Source organism: Sapajus apella, unplaced genomic scaffold, assembly GCF_009761245.1.
Source record: "Sapajus apella isolate SASKATOON/1434 unplaced genomic scaffold, GSC_monkey_1.0 scaffold23, whole genome shotgun sequence".
Lineage (NCBI taxonomy): Eukaryota > Metazoa > Chordata > Mammalia > Primates > Cebidae > Sapajus > Sapajus apella.
The window spans coordinates 11,048,830-11,070,653 of NW_022436963.1; the positions used below are offsets into that span (position 1 = coordinate 11,048,830).

The window sequence follows — 21,824 nt, forward strand, 5'->3', positions numbered from 1 at the left end:
CTGCTGGCGGAAAGAGAATCCTCAATTGGGTTCTTTTAATGCTCTAATTATTACATGATCTATCATCTTACGCACTGACTTGCACACTTTGAAAAATCTTTTAAATACGCATTAAAATTGATTGGCTGATCCCAGACCTTAGGGTGGCTCTTGGAGGGCATGTAATTGTGTGTGTGGGCACAGGGGGTGAGACAGCAATGACACAGAGTCAACTACTTGGTAGTGGGATAAGGTGAGAAATCAATTTGGTCACAGGTATAGTTGACATTGTACCGTCAACTTGCACAGAACTCAGTCACACACCTGCTTGTTCTCGAATCAGTATTGTTTCACCTTCACCATCGTCGCCTACAAGGCAAGGATGAACTTCACTTAGTATGCCTAAGACAGTGTTTGGCTTTTCCTGCCTTAAACTTCTCTAAATGATGAGCAAGATGACTTACAGGAGGCTCAACTCGACCTTACCCCAGTCGAGGACTTCTGTGTTCGTACACTAAATGGTAGGAAAGAACTCTGATCAGATAAACTGGAGTCACATGCCCAGAGCTGTGGGTTTTGGATGGGATTGGAAGCTCCAAATTCAAATTTCTACTACATTCCATCCTCTACTCTGCTTGGATCTCTCAACAATTTTTCAAATGTTCTGAAACCTAAGAACTAATTGCAAACTCTTGGCGAAAACCTCCTGTCTCTAGAGGAAGTGCTTATTGAAAGGTCTTGAATGAAGCCCTTGTGCTCACTGAAAGGTCTTGAATGAAGCTCTTGGGAATTCTCGCTGATCACGAGAGTGCAGTATCTAATGTTATTACAGTCCAAGATTGATTAGCTGTGATTCACTCCTGCTCACGGGATGCAGTTTGAGCTTTCAGACAAATATTTAGTCTGTAACTGCTGCTGCATAAGGAAACAAGGAATAGCTCTGTTTTCTGCAAGGGTTAGGAGCAAGGACTAGGTACTACCCAGTCGTCACAACCACTTCTAGCAGGTGGTTGTGACAACTGGATAAAGTGATCTAAAGTGCAAGAATCATCAAATGCTGGCTCTTTTCCTGAAGTTAACGCAGAAGCCAGAGTAAGGTATACCTCGCAGCCCAGCTGCATTGGATAATTCTTGCCTTTGGTTAGCTAGAGCTTATGCAAGGGATGATGTTTCTAAATAGAGAGCCACCATTTTTAGTGCAAAGTAAGTGTGAGCTCCAGAGGTAGACTGCCCGAATTTGAACCCTGACTCTCAAAGTATGACCTGTAAGACCTTGAGCAGGCACGTCACACAGCTGCTGTAAGTCTGTTTTCACAACTGAAAGCCAGGGCAATAGTAGAGGGTTGTTGTGGGGTCTAATTGAGTAAAGTCTATAAAGCACTTGCTATAACTTGCCGATGGTAAGCTCTTAATAAGTGATATTATTAAGAATTATTAGTAATAAAGCATCTTCTCTGCGGTGACCTCCATTGCTCACTTCCTGAAATAACCATTTGTTTGGCCAGAGTGGCCTCTTACAGTCAGGGAGGATGGTCAGCAGTGTGTCTGTAAAGATTATATGCAGCAATTACTCTTTTTTTGTTTATGCCTATTGTGGAATACTTGAATATTCAGCCAACAAGGAGATGTCAATCTCTTTCTTCCTTTTCTTCCTTTTATATTTTTTGCGTAATTAAAGATTTTTCATTTATTGGATTTGTTTGTCCTTTGGATGGTGAAATACAACACACATACAGAAACATGCAGGAAATATGTATATGGCTTACAGATTTAATATAAAGCCAACACATGTCTTGCCAGCCCCCATGGCAAGGAACAGAACATTCCAAACCCTTCTACTTTCCTGCCCCACTCACTCCATGTTCCCTTTCCAAATCATGGTTCCCTTCTTTCCTCCCCTGCAAAGGTAACTACTGCCTGACTTTTACGGTGAGTGCTTCCTTGCTTTCCTTATAATTTTACCTTCTAAATGAATATATCTCTAAGCACTATAATTGAATTTTGCCTGTTTTTGAACTTTACATAAAGGCAGTCACACAGTATATGCTCTTTTGTATGTTTCTGTTTTTCCACATTCTTGCAAACACTTGATATTGTCAGTCCTTTTACACTGTGACTATTCTCGTGGGTGTGGAGTGGTATTTTACTGTGTTTTAAGCTTATATTTCTCTGATGACTAAAGATTATTGGCCATTTCAATATCCATTTTTTTGTGAAGTGCCTGTTCAAGTCCTTGTGTATTTTCTATTGGGCTGCTGACTCTTTCTTACTAAGTAGTAAGGTTTTTTTTTTCTTCTTCCTTTTTCTTTTTATAGTGTCTGGACACTGGCCTTTGTTGATTCCATATGTGCAAAGTACCTTCTCCACTGTACTTTGTCTCTTCTCTCTCTCTCAATGGTGTATTTTGACAAACAGAAGTTCTTACTTTGAATGTAGTCCAATATATCAGGTTTTTTTTTTTTTTCAGTAGTGCCTTTTGTTTCCTGTTTCAAAATTCTTCCCCTATAGGAAGATTATGAAGATATTTTCTTATAATACTTCAAAGCCTTTAAAATTGTACACTTCACTCTTTGAATTATAATCTACCTGGAACTGTCTTTTGCATGTGGTGTGAGGTAGGGTTTTGTTTCATTAGTTTTCTACATGGGTATCCAATTTTCCAAGAACCATCTATTGAAAGGATTCTCCGTTTCTCATGGCTCTGTGGTGTCATTTTTTATCATAAATCAAGTGTTCACATATGCCTGGATTTGCTTATGTGTCCTCCATTTTGTTCTAACAGTCTATTTATCTTTGTACCAATACCACACTCTTAACTCTTATAGCCTTGTAGTAAGTCTTGATATCCTGTAGAGTGAGCCCATCCAATACTTCTACTCTTTTTTCTTTTAAGTCTCTGGCTACATTTCCATACACATTTTAGAATCAACTTGTTGATTTTTACCAAAACCTGTGGGAATTTAGATATGAGTTGCTGTGGGTTTATAGTCAATTTGAGGAAAATTGAATCTTTATATTAATAAAATTCAGTCATTTATCTTTCCATTTGTTTCTCTTTCATGACTCTTAACATTTTACATTTTTTGTGTAGAAGCTTACGTATCTTTAATTATTCCTAGGTATCTGATTTTTAATGTTAAAAGTAAACTTTAAAACTTTTCATTTTCTAACTATTGTAGCTGATACAGAGAAATTTAAGACATACACAAACACACACACGCACACACCCTTAGATTCAGAGGCCTTGCTAAGTTTACTGATTAATTCTATTTGTTTCTCAATAGGTTCTTTTGGGTTTTCTGTATACATCATATTGCCTACAAATAATGACAGTTTTATTTCTTTCTTTCTAATCCTTCTACCTTTTGTTTATTGTTCTCGCCTCTCTACACTCGCTAGGACTTCAAGTATATTGTGAAATAGAAATGTTAATAGTGAATATTCTTATCTCATTTACAGTCTTGGATGCATAGTGTTCATTTCATTCCTAAGTATAAACTCCCCTCTACTTGTAGTTTTCCCAGAACGTTTAAATTTATTAAGTTAGATGTGTAATTTGATCAATAATTGTATCTGCATCTACAAAGACGACCCTATCGTTTTCTCCTTTATTAATCCAGGGAAAGACATCATTTGAAAGTCTAATGTGAAATCAAAGTTGTATTAGCATGATTTCTTATCCTTTTCACAAATGGTATGTGTGTGTACAGGCACAATCTGTCTACCATCTATCTGATATCTTATAGAACTTTGGCATTTGTATTTCCAAGTGCATTTAGTCTGTAGATTTTCATTCTGTGATGTTCTTGCAAAGTTCGTTTGCAATGTAAATCATACAACAAACAGGACAATGAAAGTGTTTCTTATTCACCCCTCCTCCTTTCTTTGGTGGAATTTGAATAAGATTTTTATTTATTTCTCAAGTATATAGTAGAATTCACCAGTAAAGCTATCTGGGCCTGACAATTTCTTTGTGTGAAGGATTTTATTTCAGAGTGTTTTCTTTAATCAGAATCAAATTATTCATATTTTCTTTTTCTCTTTTTCACTGTGTATCAGTTTGGGCTAGCTGTATTTTTGAGAAGCTTGTCTATTTAATTCAAATTTTCAAATATATTGCTCTAACATTATTCCTTTTTAATGATTTGTCCTTAGTATCTATACAGAAGTTTGCCTTTTTCTTTCAACATGGGCTTTTGTGCCTTCCCTCTTTTCAAAGACCCTACATTTGGCTTCACTGATCCTTTCAATTGCATCTGTGTTTTCTATTTCATTACATTCTAATTTATTGTTATTTTCTTCCTCTAAATTTTGTGGTTCTCTTTTTACTTTCTCCAGAAAGATGTTTAGCACATTAACTTATTTTTAAATATTTTTTAATTTTAATTTTTAATTGTTGTGGGTACATAGTAGGTGAATATATTTATGGGACACATGAGGTGTTTTGACACAGGCATGCAATGTGAAATAAGCAACTCATAAAGAATGGGGTAGGACATTAACTTTTGACTTTTCTTGAATAAGTGCATTCAAGTCATAATTAAAAGTAAATTACCCTCGAAACACACCTTTAGTTGCATCACCAAGTTTGAGTTTTCTTCAATCAGTTCAACATAGTTTCCAATTTCCACTTGATTTCTTCTTGTTTAGTGCAGTGGTGCAATTTCGGCTCACTGCCGCCTCGACCTCCCAGGCTCAAGCCATTCTCCCACCTCAGCCCCACAAGGCGCTGGGACCACAGGTGTATACTACCACGCAGGGCTAAGTTTTGTATTTTTTATAGAGACGGCATTTTGTCATGTTGCCCAGGCTGGTCTCAAACTCCTGAGCTCAGGCAATCCACCTGCGTCAGCCTCCCAAAGTGCTGGGATTATAGACATAAGCTACCATACCTGGCCCTTAGAATGCTTTTAGTTTAAGTCTGGTGGTGACAAAGTCTCAGAAAATGCATGTATCTTATCTTCATTCATGAAATCATTCATTCATATTAACTGGATATGGAAATCTAATTCCTAGTTCTTTTGGCTCTTAGAAATATCATCCCATGGTCTTTTGATTTTCATTTTGTTGTTATTGTTGCTTTTGCTCTAATTATGACTTCTTTGAAAAGTCAGTGATTTTTTTCCTTCTTAAGTCTAAGTTTTCTCTGTGTTTTTGCTTTTCTGCAGTTTTATTGTGATATGTCTAAGCATGGATTCTTCACCCGTGCTTTGATTTTGCTGTGTTTTGGATTTTTGGATTGGTAGCTTTTCCTAGTTCTGAAAAATTGTCAGCCATCATCTCTTTAAATTTAACTTCCACTGGAACTGTTTTCTCCCCCATAGAAATACGAATACATGTCTATTAGACTTTCTCCCTGTATTTTATGTCTTCTGTCTTCTTTTCTACCTTTTCCTCCACTCTACTTCTTCATGGTTCAGTCTGGTATTTTCATATGGCTCATCTTTGAGTTCACCAATTCTCTTTTTGGCTGTTAATAATGTGCTACTAAATTCATTCATTGGGCTACTGTAATTCAGTTCTAGAATTTTTACTTCGTTCTTTTTCTCATGATCTGTGTCTTCTATGTAAGAAATTATAGCTCTCTACTAAACTTAAAAAAAATCTTGTCTTTTCTCTCCATAAATATAGTTATTTTAACATCCAATTTCCAAGTAACCTGTGATTCTGATCTTGTTTGGATCAATTTCTGTCTTAAGCAGCTTGAGCTGCCATGACAAAATATCATAGCTTAAACAGTAGAAACTTACTTCTCATAGTCCTGGAAGCTGAAAAGTCCAACATCAAAGTGCCGGCAAGGTAGGTTCATTCTGAGGCCTCTCCTCTTGGCTTGTAGATAGCCACCACCTTGCTGTGTGCTCACTTGACCCCTTCTTTGGATATGCATAAAGATAGAAATCTGATGTCTATTCTTATCATTGCACCTATCCCACTATGGGGGCCCCACCCTCGTGACCTTATCTAAATCTAGTTACTTCCTGAAAGTCGACCTCCTAATACCATCATATGGGGTTTAGGGCTTTGATAAATGAATTGTGGAAGGACACAACATTCAGTCCACAACCACTTGGTCTCATCATATGCCATCTGTGTTTGTGTGGGGGGGGATGGCAGTGTGGCGTTGGGGGTGACAAGCACCTGCATATGTACTAGGCATTCTATTTGGAAACAAATGCTAGAAATAATTTCAGGTCTTGGTTGGTGTTATTTTCTTCCACAGAGGATTTTCCGGCTTCTGCCAGGAGTTTAATGGACTAGCAATTTGATATCAACTTAATTCAATTTCCAGTTGAGAGTTTCTCAACTGCCCAGATGATTTGAAGTTGGGCTGTAGTTGGTGTCAGGGCTCACTGTTATTCCAAGGGTATAACTCTCCCAGATCTTTGAATTCCTACCCAGATGTGAAGGACTCTACTAAAACTGAGTTTACTGCTTTATCTCCACCTGCCTCTCTGAGACTCACAAATGCCCTCAATGGAAAAGCAATCTCAAACGCGGGGCTCACTTCCATGGAATTCTGTCATCCCTTGGCTCTTGGTCCTGTAATCTTTTGCTACCTTCCTACTTCTAACAGAATTTTTTAAAAACTCTGTACATTTTTTCTAGTTGAACACAGTGGGAGGATTCAGTCAAACTATTTGGCCTTTAGTCATGGAAGCAGAAGACCCACTTTTTCTTTTTTAGTGGTCTGAAAACATCCTGCCCTACAGATTTAATTCTTTAGTTACTGCTTAATTTCTCATGACCTGAGTATCCCTATATCATCTTCAAAATATACTAGAAATCACAGAAAGAAGAATGAATCTACACTATTGGCATACTGGTTTCCTGTTCCATTGTTTTGCGTTTTCCTTATAATAACCCTAGGATATAAGTAAAATGCTGTCTCTATCATTGTTAACTCAGAGATAAGAAAATTGAGGCACAAAAAGAGTGACATGTCCAAGTTCAGAGAGTGGGTGTAGTGGCAATTGTTGATGGGGATCCGCTTTAAATGATTTAAAGATGTCTCCGCTGAGCGTACTAACCAAACTTACAAGATAATTCAGATGCCGTTCTTAGGAGACTGCAGAGTGTCTTTACATACTTTTGGTGGTAGATAGATGTGCCTGGTGCTTAGGACAAGGGATTGAAAAACAGGTTTCTTGTTGGGAGAGAGAGAGGTGCCGGGGACATAATTTTCACAAAACTATAATGCTCATTTTATCAGTCTTTTGTTTTCAAAGCACATTTTAAAAAGTTCTGTGTAGAGCACAAGACAAACATTTGCTCTGGAGGACGAATTGCCTGCCACTCGGCTTTTTCTTTCTAGTCTGTATTACTTACATGAAGCTCTAGTAGAGGGAGTACACCTGTGATCGGGTTGTAAAATGATGATACTAAACCAAAATAGCTTGGTCAGTGCAGTGAGAGCTGAGGAGATAAAAAGAGGAGGTGGCAGACATTCGTCCCCCAAAAGAGCTGGGGATAAGACAGGAAAAGTTTATTCTCAGGATGGCTTCCTTAGCACTCTCTTCCCCTGTGTTTGTATGGTTCCTGCCCTCTCCAAAAAGCATGTTCTGCCTTAATTACCTATGTAGGAGAAAAGAAGGAAAAACGGGTACCTGGAGGAAGAAAAAATGGCACATGACATATATCTGGGCTGGGGTCTAATCTTACCCCCCTTATACCACTGGGACAAGTAGTGACATTTTAATTAATAAAATATTCCCTCCTTAGCTCTACCCTTTTTCTCATTGTTGGGAGGACTTTAGTTTAATAGGTGAGATACTCACAATCTCAATTGCCCACCACTCATGATGAATTTGAGGTGGTAGAATACACTGAACTGCTTCTTAGATAATCAGAGAAGTATTAAAATCAGGAGCACAATCTAGAGCTGACTTTGCTAGTGTACCCTGAACTGATGATCCAGGTTAAGTACATACATAATAAGTGATTGATGCCTCAGCAAGTCAAAATGATGTAGCACTTATTATGTAAGAAGTGGCTGAGGGACATGTTAGGCACAGGATCAAGTGAATTGCATAAATATTAGCTATTTTTAAGCAATGGGGGTCAAAGGTTATGAATGTGAATTTTCATAGCCTTTCTTCATATTAACCTTTCACACCCTCTAGAAGAGTCTTCTTTCTCATCTTCCTTTCTGGTAGAGACAGACAAAAAAGCAATACTGAAAGGAGTACACTCCATACAGTGGAGAGAAGCAAACAGAAAAAGCAAAAAATGTCTTAGGAGAAGAAAGATTTAGAAAGCTTTTGCTACACAAGAGTATGCAGATTAATATGCAGTTATCTGTTTCTGGAGAGGAGGATGAAAATGATGATGTGATAATGGCAGGCTGTATTTTATTGTACTACCATTTGATCGTATTACCATTTTGTAAGATGCAAGTAAAGCCTGAGACTCTTCAAAAATTATCCTTGGCTACTTAGATTATATTTTTCTGAAAAGGACTCTGTGCTGTTGGATCATGTAGTTTCAAGATTTGCATGTGTTAAAATTACTTCAGGATGCTAGTCATTTTTCAGTTACCAGTAGAAATAAATCTCAAAGGAAGAGTTCTGCAGATTCTTGAGACATCAATGGCCTGTAGGAAATATTCTTCTCCCTGAACAACTGGGTATATGTTGGAGAAAGTTGGGTCTTGTTAAAACATTTTAAAAATAATTAAGCCCAAAATCTATTTTGGATCCATGGGGTAGACTGTCTCATAGAGTGTTTCTAAAGAGAGGTTTTTAAAGTGTAGTTGGATGATCACTCTTCTAAATTGTAACATAAATCATGTAATGAGACATTTGATTTGATGGTTTGTAAAGTTTCCATGATTCTGTAGTTTATTATTACCAATTTAGGCACAAAGAGTTGGTTTATAGTTATCTAATCCAGGTAATAGAGTATTTAGTTTCCTGTCACTAAAACCAAATTCTAGAAATGTAATCTAAATAGAAGGAGGGGAAAGGCAGCCCGATCCAGCAGAAATTGGACTGGGGAGGAAGGGAAAAACAAACTGAAATCTCCCTTCTGGCTTCTTTTAAAACAATGGGTCATTTGTAAGGCAAAGAGCTTTTGAACACGCTAAAGTGTCTTTAGCCTTAAAGAAGGCTATCAAAAGAAGAAGTATCTTCTCTTGTACCTTCTTACAAAAGAAGTATCTTCTCTTGTACCTGCATCCTAAAGAAAATCTATTTTCGTAACAATTTGGGAACAGCTGAAAGAGTTTCATAATTGTTATGAAACTTGGGGATGGCTGAAACATATATATTGGTATTGAGCTCCTCACTTGGGGACGATCTAGTGGGTTTAAGATTAAATTGGTCATGGAGCTGAATTTAAAATCCGCCTTTTCCCCAAGAAAATATGAGAGTACTATGATCAGCTTCCTGGGCCTTTCTCATTAGAGGCTGCTGTGCTGACAGTAGAACATCTCTGAGGTGGTGGAGATTTGGGGCAGATTTCAAAAGGTAACAATTTACAGACCAGGACATGTGCTAAATAGGCCTGTCGTTTCTCAACCACCTTGACTGTCCACAATTATGATATGAGGGTGATCCAGTGGCTGAAATTACGGTGATTTTTCAAAAACTCCAGTGTCGAAATTTTGCCTTGACAATATATCTATAACTACTAATAATGTTATTTTGGGCTGACTCCGTTGCTTTGAAATTGCATGGCCCCATTATGAGTAAATGAGAGGCAACCAATTATCTATAAAATAACGACGTGCACAGAGGAGAGCCTGATGAATTACAAGTGAGCTCTGCTGACACAACAGGGTGTGGAAACCTGCTCTGCTCTGACTTTTCATCAGAATTAGGGGCGATGCTTGCATATTTTACAAACAACATACCCCCTCAATTCTAATGTGGAATGGGAGAGGGGAGGATGGGAAGATGGCAAAATCTTCCCCCAATAGTCACTAGGACACATGCCATTGCTTTAAAATTAAGTAGAAAAACTTCTTGGGTGTATAGAGGTAGCAAATCCAAGTATCAATACCTGCATAAAGAATTACCATCCTCCAGGAAGACGGCAACGTTAGATAAGAAATGCAGGTCTCTTGTCAACTAATGTGATTTAGAACATAGACTAAAAGAGCCACTGCAAATCCCTTATCCCGGAACTCAGTCCAGTGTGTAGGGAGCCAATGCATAAATTCACCTATGCAGAGAGCAGACACTGAATTCCTGGAACCAAAGGACTGCCAGCCTCATCAAGGATCTGTCAGGTGGTGAGTGAGTCAACTGCAGTTTCATTCAGCAACACTTGGGCTGTTGAGCTCCTTGTGCATGGTGAAGGCAATATCTGTTTCTCACTATTGCTCAAGAAACTGCAATTCAAAGTCATTTTCTGCTAGGCAAAGTTTACAGAGAGCAGCTAAAACACCAAAATCTCCTGCTTATATGGGGTTATATGGGAAGATAAAGAGAATTCTTCCGCACAGCTAATCTAATGTTGGTGTTTTGATGGGTTTAAGAGGCTGAGGAGACAGTATATAGCTTCAGAATGTTTACTTCTGTTGTCCTAATGGCACTCTTGCTATGCTAAGGATTCTTTATATGTAAAGAAGATATAGAACATAATACTTAACAAGGAGTTGCTAGGTATATTAGTTTGTTCTCATGGTGATAACAACAACATACCCAAGACTGGGTAATTTAAAAAGGAAAGAGGTTTAATGGACTCACAGTCATGAAGGAAGGCAAAGGAGGAGCAAAGGCACGTCTTACATGGCAGCAGGCAAGATAGCATATGCAGGGGAACTGCCCTTTATAAAACCAACAGATCTCGTGAGATGTATTCACTATCATGAGAACAGCATGGGAAAGACCCTCCCCCATGATTCAATTACCTTCCACTGGATCCCTCTCATGTGGGGACTATGGGAGCAACAATTCAAGATGAGATTTGGGTGGGGACACAGCCAAATCATATAACTAGGTATGGGACACAGCCAAATCATATAACCCAAATATGAAGTCAGGAGCAGTTTCTGGTATTATAGTCCCTTTTCTTATATAGGGCATCTCTGGATATAGGTGTTCACATTTTTCTCTGCAACCTGTTCGTTTTAAAGATAGACTATTGGCAAGCAAAACGTCAAGGGCAGGCACTGAGATTTGACCCATCAGTCCTTTGGAAGCTGACTCTTTGGTTTTCCCCCATGTACCTTATCTTCTTGATATGCCTGGGGGGGGGGAAGTAGTACTACTGGCTTAGGTTGGAAAAAAAATAGTACTGGCTTAGGGTCTACAGCCAGTTTGCTCTAGGCTAAGATCTGGCCTCTACTGCTGTTTCTCCAAAATTGGTAGTCATATTCCTGTTTAAGACAATCTTAAGTGATCTACACTGAATCTCTGACTGGGTTATTCTGTTTAATCCTTCTGAATATGCCAAATGGAGAGTTTCTGTTTGGTGCTAGAATTAAATGCCTCTCTAATGGTGGCTAGCCTCACTTTTTAACAGAGAGACTGAATCCCAGTCCTAGTAGCTAAGGCAAGCAGCTATGCAGAGCTGAAAATCATCAGCATCATCTTTCTCTGTTTATGTTTATGCTTAACTTCTAATTACAAGTAGTACTTATTTTTTATTGAGGCTGAGATATAAAGTTTAAGATAAATGTACTAAAATTTAAAAAGCAAATCAAGTAAATAATGCTCTAGGTGGTCCACAAAGATAAGAAAAATCATGACAAAATGGGAATGAATGCAATTTGGGAAATACTGTATGTGTCCAAGGTCCTGTTCATTTAGGTATGTTGTCAGATGGTAAAGGAAAGAAAGAGGGAGGGCAGCCTAGGCAGGAACCATCATGATCTGAAAAACTTGCAGGTAGAACAAAGTTGGTTGAGGAATCCAGGCCCATTTTGGTTTTTGCTACCTGGCTGTAGTGTGACCGGGGAGGCAGGTGCTGGACAGGGTTGTATTAACAAGACAGGTAAGAAGGCCCAGCAGGGGAGGAGGTAGGAGGTCCTCAAGGCAGATATAGGCCAGCAGATAAGGTGAAGAGACTAAACAGAATATTTGGAGGGTACAAGAAGAGTTGGGACAGGGAGAAGAAAGTGGCTAGAGAGGTGGTGAGCTCTTTTATCAAGGAGGGCAGGACACAGACTAGGAGAATGGTCTTTAGGGTGGGACTGCCTGGGTTCAAATCTGATCTTTGCTACTTACCATTGGCCTTGAACTAGCACTTAACATCCCTAAGCCTTAGTTTTCTCATCTTTTCTCATCACTTGCAAGACAGGATAACAGAGTCTACATTTTGTAAATTCTCAGCAAGTGTTGGCCACCATTATCAATTCCAGGGCTGAGCCCTGCGTCTGTGCACGTTGAGAATTGTGTGGTTTTGCAGAGTGAGCACCATGAATGTCTTTAACTAACTTGCTGCTGAGGGAATAATCAATCAATCACCAAAGCTGGGGAAGGCCAAGTCTATGTGAACTTCAGATGAACAATTTTTAAAGTCTAGCTATGTCTAAATGTTTCATAATTGCCCTAATAACAAATTTCAGAGTTTTCCTGAACCACTTGATAAAGTATAAAAATTCAATATGTAGACACATTTTTTTGAAAAGGGAAGGGATGAGTGTCAGAGAAGCAATGGACCAATCCAATGACTGAATTTCCTTAAAAAAAAGTAACTATAACAGGTTTGTTGACTAATGCATGGCAAGTCAATACACCAAGATGCAGGTTGCAGCAGAGAAGGAAGTTTAATCACAAGGCTGCTGAATAAGGAGACAGGAGGAAACCTCAAGCCTGCCTGTCTGAGCCGTTTAGACCTAGGTATTTAAAAGGGTTTGGAGGGCCGAGGTGGGGGCTCACTGGTTGAAGAATGCAGCATGAAGTCACAGGATGGGGAGATGCAGAAACTGCATTTTCACGCTGATTCGGTTCCTCTGGGGGTGGTCTTCAAAGTGGTTGGCATTAGCCCTTTTGATGGCATTCAGGATCTGAAAAACATCTTAAGCAATTTTTAAACAAAAGCCTTCTAACATCAGAAATCTTTTGTATAGGAACAATAAGGAGGCAAATGGTCAGCATCTGGTGCTCCATGACTTTTGGCTATGAAGAAGGAGGCCAAAGTGCAGCCCGATTAATGCTTAATTACAACTGTATTTCTGTCCAGAACCCAGCATGTAACTGTTAACCCTGTGAGGGTGGTTTCAATAGAATGTTTCCTTTGTCCTTAAAGGGAAGTATATTTAGTCCGATTATACTATAGGTAATGATGACACTCTTGGTAAAATCTTAGGACCCTAAGTTGTTTGCCACCTTGCAACCTATATTATCCACCTGGTCTTAGTTACTACATGTGACTGCTGGGAAGACTGAGGGTGATTTGTTTGGTCTGTACACAAAAACTCTTAAAGAGAAATACAAATATTACTCAAAAATCCACAGGCACTATGGCAATAGTTTGTGTAACAGGTTAGGGTAAATATCTTTCTGCTAAGATGTACAAGGGAAGTCAATTTCCCTAGAAGACATGAGATGTCAGGCCTCAAGGCAAGACAGAAACAAAAAACTGACAAAGCAAAGCCTACAGCAAACTTGGGTAATAAGTTTGAATCTTCTTAAAGCGTCTAGAAAATGCATTCTAAGACAAAATCCTACAATTCAGCAAGCCTTAGGAAAAAGCCTAAAACTTTCTAGCCACTACCTGAAAATACCCACTGCATAGGAAACTCAGGAGAAAAAACTCAGCCTAGGAGGTCAAGTCTGAGGTATTGTCACCCTACTGAAATTTGAACAGGGCGCTCTAAAATGACATCCTGGCCTTCATAAGAGGAATAGAAAGAGGTTTGTAGTGATGCCCATAGGCCTATATTCTTAGGTAAACCAGCTGGATCCTGAAAAAATGAGAGATAGAAAGATGACAGTGGAAAAGGTTAACAATAAAATATGAAAGACAGCTTCTGCTATAGCACTTGCCATATTCCCCCAGGCAACTGAGTGCAGAGCTGAGGAAGCTATGACATGGGAGAATGAAATGAGCTTTCTAGAATGCAAGGATCTGAGTGCAAGACCATTATTAGAACAACAATAAGGGGAAAGGTAGTCGGGGTCTTTAAGTAATTAGAACAACACTCTATAAAGAGGGCTGGGGAGAGAAAGGCCAAGAAACGCACATATATTTGAAACTATCTAATGAAGACTTCTGTTTCAAAGTGAAATCAGAATACGATGAATGTGTTTTCCAGCCAAAACTCATGATCACTAAGTGGCTGATACAATTTTATACAATTCAGTTCACTAATTTTGTTTTTAATTTGTATCTGATCTACTTCTGCAACTTATAACATGAACACATTTACTCACAGGCCAGATGAAGAATTGCCTAATTCCAATTTGGAACTATCTTATTCTAAAAAGGAAAAAAGAAACATTTAAAGGAACAGATCTGTAACTGGGGTCCATGGGAGTTTATTAACAGGTTTGCCAGGAAAAATACAAGATACCAGTTACATTTGAATCTGAGATAAACAAGTAATTTTTTTAGTCTAGATATATGCCAGTTTTTGCATGGCAACCCTGTATTTATAAACAAATTTCAGAGAGAAAGCTCCATTTACATCTCTCTTTAATGCTTTGCTAATTGATTGATTTGATTGAGACGGATTCTTGCCCTGTCATCCAGGCTGGAGTGCAGTGGCTCCATCTCAGCTCACTACAACTTCCATCTCATGGGTTCAAGCAATTCTCCTGCCCCAGCTTCCCGAGTAGCTTGGATTACAGCCGTGAGCCGCTGCTCCTGAACATCTTTAACGATTTTTGTTTACAGACCAAACAAAGGCATCACCTTCAGTCATTCCAGAAGTCAACCATGGAAACTGATACTAGAACAGATAATATAGGTTGTGAGTTAGATCTAGCCCCTTAGACACTGTCTAAAAATTTGGAGTAGAAGCATTTTGACAAGGAAATTGGCTATAGTTATCTTTCTACCAGAGTCTTAAACCTGTGATCTCTTAACAATTAGCCATCATTAATGCAAAGATTAATTCCATCAACCCTTGACTTTTCCCTGTGGCCTGAGCTTCCTAGCCACTGAACCTAAAGGGAAACATGAAGGGCAATTTACCAAGTAGCAACAGAAGAGAGGAGTCCTCCCAGTGAAAGCAGAAGAGTTTGCCCCGGGAGGAGTGGTAGGGAGGCAGAGAAACATGGTTTACAGGGCTTTGCAGACTGACTTGAGCCTGAGGGCCAGGTCACACCCTTAAGTGGGGAGGTTGACCTTTTAAACAAGAAGTTTTGCATGACAAAATGTCAGCTTTGTGAACTTTGGATTCCCAGGAGCACCACTACAGGATAGAGTGGAGAAAGGTGGTGATGGGCTGGGGGTGCTGGCTTGGAAGGGAGTGACAAGAGGCAGGAGAGTTGGAAGAGACTGGGAGACTGGAAATATAGTACTCAAGGGCCACGGTGTTCTCCCGTCCAGCTTTTTGTCCTTTGCAGCCACCACCTCAGGATGCTGGTGAAGGTGTTTTTGTGCATCCCCATTCTGAGAGTGCAACCCCTTTCCTGAGGGCCCTGGGAGGGTCTGGGTGATGAGGAAATGCAGTGTTTACCTGCGTCACTGAAAGTAGACCCGCAGAGCTGCAGCTTCTGCTGCCATTTCCTCCTCTGATCTCCAAGAGGCCGGGGAGTCCTCCTCTTCCTTGTCGTGTTTCTGGAGCTTTGGAGAAAAAAATGGAAGAGGCTCTTTTATAGGCCCTTGGGATCTCTTTGAACAAATATCAGGAGGTTGGGAGAGACTGAACAAAATTTGCAAATTAGAGGCCAGTAGAAGTATCTTCAGTTGCCAAAACTTGCAAATGAAGAGGCTTTACAAAAGAATCCACATTTAAATTAATCATTTGCTGCATTGTAATCATCTACTGAGGCTGACAGGGATGATGATCTGATATAGATCTGTGTCCTTGCCCACATCCCATGTCAAATTAGAAGCCCCAGTGTTAGAGGTGGGCCTGGGGGCAAGTGATTGGACCATCTAGGCAGAATTCTCCATTGGGGCTGTTCTCATGATAGTGAGTGAGTCATTGGGGGATCTTATTGTTTAAAAGTGTGTAGCACCTCCCTCTACTTTCGCTTCATCCTGTTCCAGCCATGTAAGATGTGCCTGCTTTCCCTTCTGCCATGACTGAAAGTTTCCTGAGGCCTCCCCAACCGTGCTTTCTGTACAGCCTGAGCAACCAATTAAACTGCTTTTCCTTATAAATTACCCGGCCTCGGGTAGTTCCTTATAGCAGTGCAAGAATGGACTAATACCGGTGATCACAGATTGGGATGAAGTGGGGGAATGGGGTGCATATGCCATCCCCATAATCTCTACTGCTGTTCTAATTTTCTTATGTTTAACAAATATCATTCATTTATTTTACTTCCTGGATTTTGAAGGCATGGCGTTTGCCACCAACACATCTCTCCTTCAAGGTGGCCTGTGGTTTACCTCCTACTCTTTTTGGTTTAGACTTTCTTACATGAGCTTTAAGCAGTTTTGTTCAGCGAACCAAATTTATGATAACATAAGGGCCATGAGAACTGAGTAAGTAATAAGAATTTCCATTAAAAGAGGCTTCAAGTAGGAAAACAGTAAAAGAGATTAAATGAGAAAACAACTTACAAAAAATTAACAATTGGTCTTAAAATTAACACTTGAATCCTTTTAAACTCCTCCTCAGATTACAGGTATATTTATCTTAAAAAATTGTGTGTATGTCTCAGATTTACATATAGAGTGAATAAAATTTCAGTTCTATCAGAGAGGATGTTCTCAGAACTCTCTTCCTTAGAAGAGCTCAATTTTCTCCCTTAATCTCCTAGTACGATTGAATTTCATTAACTAAATTTATTGTTCCCGAGTGTGGCTCTATACATTGTAAAATGCTGCAGGTTATTCATTCATTCTTCATGGGAATGCACAGTATAGAGTTTTGTGTTAAAAGTCATTAGAGATTGAGACAAACAATTTAATAGCACCAATGATAGCAAGCATTAACGATATGATAGGCGTGCATCATCTTTTTTAATCCTTACAATGACTCATGAAGCAGTTGCTATTCAACCCCATGTTATTGTGGAGGAAACTGAGTTCTGAGGAAGTTCATACCCTGGTCCAAAGATCACCCAGCTACATAGTGGTAGGTGACAGAATTATCCCCAACAACTTTTGCCTTTTTGTTTATCCTGAAGGATCTGCAGTGTCCCTAAAGATAATCCCACAGATACTGTTCCTCTCCATTTTGTAAAGGGTTGACTTAACAGATTAAAATATAGACTTTTTAAAAGTTGATCCTTTAAAAATAATCTTGCCAACTCAGCAAAAAGTCTATCATCAACTAAAATAATGACATTTGCCATCTCAGGCCCCAAACTCTAAATCTAACCTAGAGGCCCCTACTCTGGCAGCTCGTAGCAGATGGAGAAATTTCTCCATTTATTTCAGCGCAACGTTGGTACAGAAGGCAAAACAGTGAGGGAACCATAGCCTTGCACTCCAGCTGAGTCTGAGCCTAAATGAGGCTCATTAGCATATAACCGGGCCACAGATACGTTTATGAGGGTCATGGATCTTCCCTTCTGAATTTGGCTGCCAGCACACTGGTTTTACATTTTGCCATGTAGATTTAATTCTCCTTAGGAAGAAAAGCACATTAAGAAGTCATTTCCTTCCCTGCAGAGGCAAACATGCTGCAGTTGCTACAGGCAAGTGAAACGGGATTGCCATTCTTCTACTCAAGAGCTAATTTTCATTTTGATACTACCTTGAGCTCTGTTATAAATCCATCTTGTAACAATTCGACAGGATGACAAAGAGACATGCAAAACCCAGGAAATATGGCCTTCCCACTTCAGCTACTGTCATTGGAAGACACAGAAATCAAGCATTAAGTGGTCTCATCAACAGAGATCATACCAGATGAATCCAAATAATTTAGAGCCTGTGAATGTTAATGCCTTCCTGATTATTAGGCGACCGTCTGTTATTGTCTTATGCCTTACAGATGGTAACATTGTGCCAATCTTTAGAAGTTGTTTATGGGAAGTAGGAAATAATAAATAAAACAAAAACTAATCATCTTTGCAAAAACTCTGTTGTACATAGCTTTTAAAAGTTATTAGATTTCTCTCTTAAAAGCCCCAGATGGAAGCATGTAGCTCTGTTTAGAACGGCGGTGCTCAACCCTGGTTGCCCACCATAATCATCTAGGAAGCTTTAAAAAATAAAACCCACCCCAGGGCTTCTGATTTAATTGGTCTGGGGTAGGCTGGGGTTGGGAATTTAAAACCAAGGTTCTCAGCCAGATCTAAGGTGCACTTATTGTTGAGAATCACTGCCGGTGGGAGAAGTGTGTAGATAGAGCCCACATACATATAGAAATAATACGTTTGCCTTTAAGCACATTGCTTGTGATCCTATCAACAGTATAACTGCTGTCCTTTGCAAGCCTTGCTCTGGAACTGCTTTTCTTCAGTTTATGCTCTGTCCACAGGATGTCTGGGCTACAAGGCTTGTCTTTGCAGCACTAAGATGCGGATGCAGTTCTGGAGCGTTTGAATGGATTTTTAATCTCTGCAGAAATAGGGAGTCTGGGAAAGGCCCTGGTGGGCAAGACTTGTGTCCTAGAAGATCCATCCAGGTAACTTGAAGATTAAAAATGCTACAGTTTGAAGTAAAGTTCCATCTCCCTAAAGCAATCTAAGAACCTGGTGGCTGCAACTTCTTGCCTGGCTAACAGAAAGAAAGCTCTAATGATCTTATATAGTAGTTTATCCAAAAGACACTATTTGCCATGGGTGAACTTTAATGGAGGAGTTTCACTTCTGATAAGCCTTCCAGATTATTGGCTGTCCACAGGGGAGGGCGGTGACTACTTGTTAACACACCAGACATTTGCTCTGTCCCTGTAATGCCAGGGGCCAGACCTAGCATTGGAACACTGAACCAGACTCCTTTATTGTTCTCCTGGGACACACAGGTAGGGAGGGTAGACACCAAATGGCCAATTCTTAGTGAGATGGGATTACCAAATGGGAAGGGTGCTGGATAGAGCTGCCCTCACTGCAAAGGCTTTTGAGTATCACCTTGGTTTCACAAAGAAACTTATGATAAAGAGTGATGGAGGGAGAGAGGTTATCTATGGATCATCCAGAAATGGCTCTCCAACAAGGCGAGAGTTAGGTCTAAGCTTGAACAATGAGAAGAACAAGTTCCTTTAACCTCTTTGAGCGTCAGTTTTCCCCTTTGTAAAATGGGAGTAGGAAAAAGAGTTGTGAGCAGTGCCATGCCTGACACATAGTAAGTGGTATTTCATATTCCCTGCTGCTGCTGCTACTCCTACTGTCATTAGCATTATTTTTAGTCTAAAATAACACTGACCTAATGACAACGAGCACTGAAAACTTTACAGAGGTTGCTTCTAGGAGTAAAAGTATTTTGCATCTCCATAGTTCCCCAGTGATCTGTATCTTTTAGACCTAACTACTTTGCAGAAGGATTAGAAGTTATTATTAGAGTTCAGATCCAAAGCAACTAATTGAGACACCCAAATCTTGGGAGGAAATGTAGCTCCTTAGAGTTTTCGTAAGGAGTGAAGGTATTAATCAAGGTTTCTCACAGTAAAAGCTAAGGGCCTATGATAAAAGAATGTGGTGGAGGCCAAAGGCAGTCAATACCCCAGGGGTACGTTTACCAGATATGGCAGATAAAAATACAGGACACTCAGTGACTTGTTTTAGGATAAGGATGTCTCATACAGTATTGAGATATCCTTATACTAAACAATTATTTGTTGTTTACCTGAAATACAAATTTAACTGGGCTTCTTGTATTTTATTTGACAACTCACCCTAGCAGACCCCGTAAAAAGGTATCACAGGAAGATCTTGGCTTGCATTTGGTTAACTAGGTTGTTCCCTAAGTTGCCTGGCTGTGAATCCGGGAAAAAACAGAGGAGACCATGCGCAGGAAGATACAATTCAAGGCCATTATGTACTCCAAAGCTTATTATTACTGCCTGGAATGCAGCGTAAATCAACCTGCACTATTTTAATTCCTTAGTTCACCAGTTCTAAGGTACATATTCTTTCATATTTTAACATCTTTGAAAGCAAAACATGTCCTATAACCAACAGTGTGTCATACTTTAATTGGCAGTGTTTTCCTTTCTTAGTAGTACGTAAACTAACACTTCCAACTGGCTGTGTCTGAGATTCGGTGCACTATAGTTCTCCATCTCTCCTTTCTGCAGGTAAGTCACGTAAGTTAAATGTGACTCTGCTTGCTCTGAAAATGTTCAACACCAAGGCTGATGTAATACATCCTGGTTTCCTTCTGATGCAACAACAATAGTCAAAACTGTTTTCACAAATGGAAAGTGCACGCCTAAGTGACAAAGTTTGCAAAAACTTGAACCAAAGTCGTTTTCACATTCAACAGATTAAAGTCTGTGCTGGCTTCTCCAAGCACATTCTATTTCTGCATAGCTTTGAAAAGAGATTTTTTTTTAAAACTGCATCTGTAGTCATCCCACTTGATCTGTCTGAAATGGCTTTTGGGGAAGGTTGTGTTAACAGGATTTCTGATGGAAGAACTGATATGTGTCGATATTGACATTGTGCTCCCTCCTGTGCACTGAGTGTGTTATCACAAGGTATATGGGGTAATGATTAATTCCCCGCCGTATTGCTCAAACTGCCTTGGCTATTGACATTTTTAGAGCTCCGTAATGGAATGCAGTAGGAGGAATGATTCACAATAATTTAAATGTTTTTCAGAATTTGGAACTAACCTGGAGTAAAATGCCAAATTGTCTTCAAAAGGGGGAAAACTAATTTAATGCTCTTTTTACAGAAGCAAACGGCTGAATATAAACTTGGATGTTTTTATAAAATAACATATTTCATTATTATCACTTTTATAAAACAGCACACAGAAGTAGAGAGCTTAAATAAACCATTGCTTATGGGTTGATGGGTCTGTTTACACAGGAGTTTATATAAAGTCTCAAAAGGAAAATAACTATTTTTTTAGATTCGATTCTCTGTTATTACTTTCTGTTCAACCAAGATTTGATGAGCACATGACATATTCCAGGCTCTGTTCTAGGTCTTATGAAAAATCCAAAGATAAATAAGCCCAAGATCTTTGCCTCTTCAGGCTCACCACACAATAGGGCAGACAGATACATGCATACATAATTTAATACTAGTCAGACTGACCTAAGTACTGAACTAGAAGTTCCATCAAAGTGTTCTTGGAATATCTGGTGCCGGGGGAGTGTAAATAATTCTTGCTGGAATTGGGGTCTGAGATTGACTTTTAAAAATCAAGGACTTGGACTGGGCTTAAAAGATGGTAATGAGATTTTGAAGAAAGGGTAATTCTGGCTAATGGGAACAGCTTCATTAAACACATGATGTGTGTGCCAGTTCCCTGGCAAGGCAACTTGTACCTATGGTCAGCTTCACCAACTAACTCCAGCACCGTTTCCTGATGAATCCTGGCCTGGCTTCCAGGCAACTAAAACATGTATCAGAGTCCTCAAGAGAGCTGAAATTCAGTTGCCACTTTAAGAATCCTTAACATTCCATTGTTTAAAGATGGAATATGCAGGCCGGGGTTCTAAAAGATGATCTCTGGTCCTACAAATGCAAAGCTGCAAACAGCTTTGAATCTTGAGAGAAACTTACTCCCTTTTCCATGATCTTTCGGTCCATCTGATTGTTCAATAATAAAGTCTCAGTGGTACTAGTATGTCCTTGATAAGGCACCAACAGGACCTCTAAGAGAAAGAGAAGAGCCATCCAGTCTCTAGCTAGAATATAATAAGATTGTTTTGT

At 39.4% G+C, this 21,824-nt stretch overlaps 1 protein-coding gene across 10 annotated transcripts in view; it reads right to left on the reverse strand.

The window, feature by feature from the left end:
* The window catches only part of FHIT (fragile histidine triad diadenosine triphosphatase), a 1,501,749-nt gene that overhangs the window by 8,612 nt on the left and 1,471,313 nt on the right, over positions 1-21,824 (reverse strand). For 7 of the 10 annotated variants that reach the window (XM_032289591.1, XM_032289588.1, XM_032289589.1 and 4 more), the window contains 2 exons: positions 15,551-15,657; positions 12,673-12,942 (listed from right to left, as the gene is read on the reverse strand). In XM_032289591.1, coding sequence (XP_032145482.1) covers positions 15,556-15,657 — 102 coding nt within the window. In that variant the 3' untranslated portion in view covers positions 12,673-12,942; positions 15,551-15,555. Of the gene's footprint in view, positions 1-12,672; positions 12,943-15,550; positions 15,658-21,824 lie in introns of those variants that run through there. The other 3 variants (XM_032289590.1, XM_032289598.1, XM_032289593.1) reach the window with 2 other exon arrangements.